General features: G+C 51.3%; 1 protein-coding gene across 1 annotated transcript in view; it reads right to left on the bottom strand.

The window, feature by feature from the left end:
* The window catches only part of SAMD4B (sterile alpha motif domain containing 4B), a 46,326-nt gene that overhangs the window by 7,007 nt on the left and 31,511 nt on the right, over positions 1-7,808 (bottom strand). The window contains exons 4-8 of the mRNA XM_017503039.2: positions 3,549-3,788; positions 2,883-2,992; positions 2,638-2,724; positions 1,590-1,929; positions 839-924 (exon numbers count right to left, since the gene is read on the bottom strand). Coding sequence (XP_017358528.1) covers positions 839-924; positions 1,590-1,929; positions 2,638-2,724; positions 2,883-2,992; positions 3,549-3,788 — 863 coding nt within the window. The remainder of the gene's footprint in view (positions 1-838; positions 925-1,589; positions 1,930-2,637; positions 2,725-2,882; positions 2,993-3,548; positions 3,789-7,808) is intronic.

Here is a 7,808-nt window from a genome sequence, read left to right on the forward strand (position 1 = left end):
AAAAAAAAAAAAAAAAAAAAAAAAAAAAAAAAAAAAAAGGCGCGGCACAGTGGCTTATGCCTGTAATCCCCGCACTTTGGGAGGCTAAGGTGGGTGGACCATGAGGTCAAGAGATCAAGACCATCCTGGCCAACATGGTGAAATGTCTCTACTGAAAATACAAAAATTAGGCCAGGCATTGTAGCTCACGCCTGTAATCCCAGCACTTTGGGAAGCCAAGGCGGGCGGATCACCTGAGGTTGGAAGTTCGAGACCAGCCTGTCCAACATGGAAAAACCCTATCTCTACTAAAAATACAACATTAGCTGGGCATGGTGGTGCATGGCTGTAATCCTAGCTACTTGGGAGGCCGAGACAGAATAATTGCTTGGACCTGGGAGGTGGAGGTTGTGGTGAGCTGAGATTGCACCATTACACTCTAGCCTGGGCAAAAAGAATGAAACTCCATCTCAAAAAAAAAATACAAAAATTAGTTGGGCGTGGTGGCACGTGCCTCTAATCCCAGTTACTTGGGAGGCTGAAGCAGGAGGACTGCTTGAACCCAGGAGGCGGAGGTTACAGTGAGATGAGAACACACCACTGTACTCCAGCCTGGTGACAGAGTGAGACTCCATCTCGGAAAAAAAAAAAAAAAAAAAAAAAAAAAAGACGGAGAGAGAGAGGAGTGTATACTAGGGCTTTGAGACAAACCCTCTAAAGCCAACACTGGTAAGATGCAAGACTGAAAGGGCTGGCAGGTGCCAGGTCAGGCAAGGCCCCGTGGGCCACATATGACACAACGGTCCTAAGAATGATGGGGCAGCCTTTCCCTTTTCAAGTATGTTAGGAAAGGTCTTACCTCATGAGTCAGGCACTTTTCGATGAGCTGGAGGTAACTGGTGATGTTCTCTTCGTCTGGTCGGGACACCAGCAGCTGGGTGCACACTGTGGGACACAAGCAAGGGCAGGTTAGCCCCTAGTGTGCCCTCTGCCATGTTCCAGCCTCCAGCTGGCTCGTGCACAAGAAGAAACAGGAGATTCAGGCTGGATCAGTACCAACTATTAAGTGCTAGCCATGGTACTTGGGTTATCATGAGGATATTTAACACACTTCCTGACACAATCTTGTCACTACAGACGTTTTTGGCTGAGAAACCTAAATCTCAGTTGAGTCACTTGCCCCAGGTCCAGATCCAGATTGATCTGGATCCAAGTGTAAAGTCTGCGATGTCATGCTGCTTTAGGAAAGGCTGAAGCTGTGATCAATTTCACCATCCCCACCCCCTGGACTTGGGTCCCCTCCAAGAAAAATCAATGGACTCCCCTCAACTGCTTACCCTTTACTACATGCAATTTCTTCTGACACACTGCCCCATCTTCTGCTCAGCCTGGAGATGCTTTGAGGGGAAGGGCTGTTATCCACCAAGAGCCCAGATGTGCCAGGGCAAGAGGCCTTGTCACTCTGTCTTGGCTACTGTCTGTAGCGTTCCAGTGTCCCCCAGGCTTTACAAAGCCCTGCTCCTACCATCTAACTTGGATTTGCTCCCTGGTGCCTGGGTTCACTTGGCTTTCTGCCTCAGAATTTTCTGCTAGGCCATGGCTGGTCTCACCTTTACCCATCACCCGTGTAAACTGGCTGGGGATGTCTCCGTCAGCGACGGGGGCCGGAGCAGGCTCACTGCCATCAGTGGGAGCTGGAGCTGGTAGAGGTGGGTAGTTCTCCGCAGGTGGAGGGTCCTTGGCCTCAGTGCCCTTGTCTGTGACGGGGTGGGCTAAAGGAGGCTCAGCACCTGGCAGCGGTGGCTCCCCTGGGGTCCCATCCTTGGCAGTAGGGGTGGTGGCGGCAGCAGCCACGGTGGCCTGGAGGACACTGTAGGCCTTGATAGGAGTGATGATGATCTGCTGTAGCTCCTGCAGAGCGTTTCGTAGGTTCCCACCTTCTAGCACATCCTGGATGGGAGGACACAGGCTGAGGTCACATGCAGACCCTACAATGAGGGACAGAGGATATCTACACAGAGGGTCAGACAGGGCTTGCAGAAGACTGGGCAGGACCCTGGGTTCCAGCACATAGAGAAGGCATGTAAGGGCACCGCAAGCCCACAAACATATAGGCACACATTTCCTCTTTCTCATCAAGGTGAGAGAAAGGCAGTCTAATGTTGAGTCTCAGGGACACACCAAGGACAAAATCAGAGATTCAGACCCAGATACTGAGTGGGGAAGAATACAAACAGAAGACAGTGGCAAGGAAAGGGAAGGAGGAATGCAAATCAGTCAGATCAAATCAAATCAGAAATGGAAGGAAAATGAGTTTAGAAACAAATGGAAAGAAAAGAGAGATCGTGCACACAAAGACACTCTCCTCTACCAGAAAGACCAGTAAGAAATGGAAAAGAAAAAAGAGAGAGAAGGTATAGAGTCAAAAGACAGAGATTCTGGAACCACAAACCAGGACAGACAGGGAGGGGAGCCTCTTAGCCACCAGCAAGTGAGCCCTTTGATGCTGGCTTATATGTGGTCCCTGGAGTCAAGCTCCCTAGGACTGGCGCTACTGAGGTCAGACCTGAGGAGTTGGGAGGCCAACTCAGGGCCTTTGGTGTACTGATACCACCAGGTGGCTGGGTGGCCTTGAAGATGCAGATACCAGATCCTCACCTTCTCTAGGGACTTGAGGACGCTCTGTCTCTCACGTAGTTTCTGGATGCTCAGGGCTATCTTGTGGCGGGCACCTTTGGTGACGTTCTGTGACAAGGGAAGAAGGTGACAAGAAGCTGGAGATGGGAGGCTGAGATACTTGGGGGTGCCCAAATAGAGATCAAGGAGACAAAGGAGGCTTGGGCTGTAAGGATGCCAAACTAGTGCTACCCCCAGAACCTCCCTGATGGTCCCCTTGCCTTCACCTGAGACTCCAGGTGCTGCTCAGTCAGTGTCATCATCTCCTCGTAGCTCATCTGTGAGAAGAGGGCTGCATACTTGTGCAAGCGGAGGCTCTTGAGCCATGAGGGCACATCTTTGGAAAAGGAGGGAGGGTGAAAGGTCAGGAGTTTGGCCCTGATGACCAAGGTAAAGGAAGGGTTGTGGGGATAAACCCACAGGAAGCCACAAAAATGCAAAAAATTGGAAGGGGGTTGGGAGGAGCTAAGGTTCCATCAGCTCCTTCTTTATCTGCCTGGCCAGACCCTCTCAGGCAGCCTTCCCTGGGGAGGATATCTGACCCTTCTGAGCTGCTCAGCTGGATGTGTACTAGGATGACCTCACTGATTACTTCAAAACTCTTCCAGGAACCTCTGTTCCGTCAGTTACCTGTGTCCTGGCTTCCTTGTCAGACTGGGGTGTGTGAAGACAGGGGGCTCCTCCCCAGTCAGACTAGAACTTGTTAGGGTAGATGTGGGGTCTCTCTGCTTAGTCTTGAGCCCTAAGAGCAGGGACTATCTATTCCCCTCAGATACGTCCCCTCCTCAGAGGGGTAGGCTGGTGTCAGCTATAAGCTCCTTTCTGCCCTCTAAACTCTGCAGAAGCCCCTAGAAATGGAGAAATGGGTCCTGGTGCTACTGTCCCCAATGTACCTTTCATGCCACTTCCATCCTCCTGGAAAGTGTTCCGGCTGGAGCCCTGCTCCTCTGTCTGCTCACTGCCAGAGGAGGCCACGCTGCTCTGGGGCGACAGGGGTGCGTGATCGGGCGTGGTAAAAGCAGCCCGGGCCCCAAGCTCCTCTGGACTTGGCCACTCACCAGGGGCCTGGGGGCTTGTAGGTATGAGTGACATGGAGCGCTTCAGCGGGCTAGGGTGGATTTGGCAGGGGAGACCTGGCCAGAGCGGGAGAAAAGCAGAAGATTAGGCTTGGGGATCCAACCACAGGAGACCATCTCCCTGCTGTCAGTGCCAGGATGGCAATTTGGCCCCGTAATGTGCCAAAGCAAGGGACCTGGGGTCTAAGGGGAACCATCTACCAGATATACCTCATTCCCTCACCCCCAACACCCAACCCATCAGCAAGCTGTCAGCCATTTCCCTGAACTTCTCCAGTTCCACTGGCTCAAGCCACCAGCACCCCTGGAGGGAATTAATACCATACCCTCCTCACTGGTTTCCTGCCTTCACTCTTGCCTCCTGCAGTCCACGCCCCTCACCATGGCCATAAAGATCCTTCTAAAAATGAAAATCCGACCAAGCTGGACTCCTGCTCAAATCCATGTGACTTCCTTTCATAGTAGAAACAAAATTCAAATGCTTCCACATGCCTAAAAGGCCATGCAGGACCTGGCCCCTGCTCCTCTCTAACTCTCTTCTCCCATAACCCACCACTTGGTTCATGCCTGTCCTTGGCCTCCTCCCACATGTCCCTTTGTTCCTGAAACACTCAAGCTTGTTCCAGTCTTAGGACTTCTGGACTTGCTTCTTACCTTCCTGATCTTAGTGGCTAGCTCCCTCAAGCCTCATCTCGAGTGTCACCTCTGAGGCCTACTCTAAACCCTTAATCTGAAGTCATGCCCCACTCTGCTGCCCCAACCCCAGTTACTCTAACACATTACTCTCTTGTCTTTCTTATAGCACCTATCACAACCTGAAATTATCAAGTTATTTGTTTATTTATTTATTTATTGAGATGGAGTCTTTTTTTTTTTGAGACGGAGTTTCGCTCTTGTTACCCAGGCTGGAGTGCAATGGCGCGATCTCGGCTCACCGCAACCTCCGCCTCCTGGGTTCAGGCAATTCTCCTGCCTCAGCCTCCCCAGCAGCTGGGATTACAGGCACGCGCCAACATGCCCAGCTAATTTTTTGTATTTTTAGTAGAGACGGGGTTTCACCATGTTGACCAGGATGGTCTCGATCTCTTGACCTCGTGATCCACCCGCCTCGGCCTCCCAAAGTGCTGGGATTACAGGCTTGAGCCACCGCGCCCGGCCCGGAATGGAGTCTTGCTCTGTCGCAGGGCTGGAGTGCAGTGGCACTATCTTGGCTCACTGCAACCTCTGCCTCCCGGGTTCAAGTGATTCTCCTGCCTCAGCCTCCTGAGTAGCTGGGATTACAGGTGTGCACCACCACACCCATCTCTGTATTTTTAGTAAAGACAGGGTTTCACCATGTTGGCCAGGATGGTCTCCATCTCTTGACCTTGTGATCCACCCGCCTTGGCCTCCCAAAGTGCTGGGATTACAGGCGTGAGCCACTGTGCCTGGCCTTGTTTACTTATTAACTGTGCCCCCTGCTAGAACAGAAGACTTGTGATAGCAGGAGCCTGTCCCATCTTAAACATTATATATTGTAATGAATGAAGTATGTAAGCTGCTTCCTCAACAACCTCATTATGGAGCCTCACAATCTCCATTTTTTTCTGCAATGAGCCCAAACTGACCACCCATGGGGCCTGGTGGCTCAGGGTGATCCCAGACCCTCTTCTGCAGGATGCTCCACACCCTCTGTCCATCCCACGTCCGACAAATGAATCCAACTTTTTTTTTTTTTAAAGACGGGGTTTCACCATGTTGGTTAGGCTGATCTTGAACTCCCAACCTCAGGTGATCTGCTCGCTTTGGCCTCCAAAGTGCTTGGATGACAGGCGTGAGCCACCACGCCCGGCTGACGAATCCAACTCGATTTTTTTTTTTTTGAGATGGAGTTTCGCTCTGTCACCTAGGCTGGAATGTAGTGGTGTGATCTTGGCTCACTGCAACCTCTGCCTCCCAGGTTCAGGCAATTCTCCCTGCCTCAGCCTCTAAGTAGCTGGGACTACAGGTGCCCGCCACCATGCTGGCTAATTTTTGAATTTTTAGTAGAGATGGAGTTTCACCATGTTAGCCAGGCTGGTCTTGATCTCCTGACCTCAGGTGATCCACCCGTCTCAGCCTCCCAAAGTGCTGGGATTAAAGGAGTGAGCCACCACACCTGGCCTCCAACTTGATTTTTAACCACTCTCAAGACAGGGCAGGCTCCCATGAGCTTCCAGACCTTTTATCTGTGCTTTTCCCTCTGCCTAGCTCACCTCTCCAACCCTTCTCCATCAGCCACTTCTCCCTTTGTGCCTTCCTACATACCCCTCTGCTGCTGCCTCAGGCACAGTGCTTGCTGCCCTTCTCACTATCCTCCCTCTCGCACTGGACTGTGGGCTCATGGAGGATGGCAGCTCAGCCCAATTACTTCTACAACTCCATGATCAGGCACAGAGCATGACACACAGAAGTCCTTCCAATGAAGTTTCATAAAAGACAAAGGGGTGCTAAGAGGGCCTCTGAGCTCCACTGATCTCATCCAAAAGTACCCCAAGTCAGCCTAGACAAAAAGAAATAAAAAAAAGCCAAAAAGCCTCACCCTGGGTAGGTGAGAACATCAAGGCCTGTGGAGCTGAAGCCCTTTGCCCCAGTTCCCACGGGGAGTTGACAGGCTGAGACAGAACCCAAGCCTTGTTTCTGATGGAAAGGCTGAGGTTCCTGCCAGCGCTCTACTGACATCCAGCCCAGGAAGGAGGGCTAGCCTGACGCAGGCCCTAGAGCATCTTCCCTCAGCTATGACAATACTGATGCTCCTTGCTAGGAAATCACCTAAGGGAGAAGGCAAGGCAGTGGTCCACCCCTAATACCAGCTTCTGCTCTACCCTAGAGTGTCGGAGGTCCTCTTCCCAGGGCTTCTTCAGCCTCTAGACTCCCTCAGCCTGGGCTTCTGTCCCCATTCAGGACTCTTGAGGGAACATGGCACACTCTGGGTCCTGGGGGGCTGGGGAATCCTCAAGACAGGCCTTTTGGCCTGTTTTGGTGTTTCTGGCCTCCTTCTTCCTACCTTCTCAGCCAAGAAGGGGGCAGGCGAGGCTGAGAGGGAAGGAAATTACCCTGACTGGAATGATCGTGCAGTTCCTGAGGAGCCCTGCTTGGCTCCACACTGGGGTGGAAGCTGGCCACAGAATGAGAATGACAAAAACAAGAATGCCGGCTGGAGATCCAGGGCCTTTCACTCTCCAAGAAATCTTGATCTGTCCTTGGCAGCACCCCAAACCCACGCTGGCTGCCCTCAAAGGCCAATCCTTGCTCCCCACTCAAAAATATTTTAATGATTTCCTGTTTCCTGCAACTGCCTGGAATCCAAAAACTTCTCCTGTCCTTCATGGCCTCCCAGAATGTGGCCTTCACACACTGAGGTCTGAGGGTAAAGACAGACCTGAGTTCAAATCCTGACTCTGACTCTGTCGCCTGTATGTGATCTTGGGCAAGTCACTTCATTTGCCTCTCTGCCTCCATTGCCACATGAAGTCCTTTGCTGAGGGATAGGCACATGGTAAGCACAAGTCTCTGCTACAGCTATTACTCACTCAAATCCATTCCAGCCAGACCTGTCTGTACACTGTCCCCTCTAATTTTCCATCCCTGTGCTTATTTCATGCTGTGCTTTCTACTTGGAATGTCCAATTCCTTTTTCTCTTTTGGTCCAAACCCCTATCAACATTGTTGAATCTTGGTCCTTTAATAGCTGCTAGGGTCCCCATGATGAGAAGCACAGAAGGTATCAGAAGAAAGAAATTTACAGGCACCCTGCATGGGTTATACCTCCCCTTGGTGAGGGCTGAGCATCTCCAGGAGGGGAACTTTTTGGTGGAGGTAGTGTAGCATAGTAGTTCAGAGTATGAGCTCTGCAGCAAGACTGCTTGGCTTTAAATCCTGGCTATACCACCTTGGCCAGGTGAGACTTAGCCAGTGAGTTTATATGTATAAAGCTCTTAGAATAGCTCCTCGTAAAGACTGAACACTCAACAGTTTTTTTCTTTTTTTTGAGATGAAGTCTTGCTCTGTCACTGGAGCTGGAGTGCAATGATGTTATCTTGGCTCACCGCAACCTCC

This window comes from Cebus imitator, unplaced genomic scaffold (genome assembly GCF_001604975.1).
Source record: "Cebus imitator isolate Cc_AM_T3 unplaced genomic scaffold, Cebus_imitator-1.0 Scaffold306, whole genome shotgun sequence".
In the NCBI taxonomy this organism is placed as follows: domain Eukaryota; kingdom Metazoa; phylum Chordata; class Mammalia; order Primates; family Cebidae; genus Cebus; species Cebus imitator.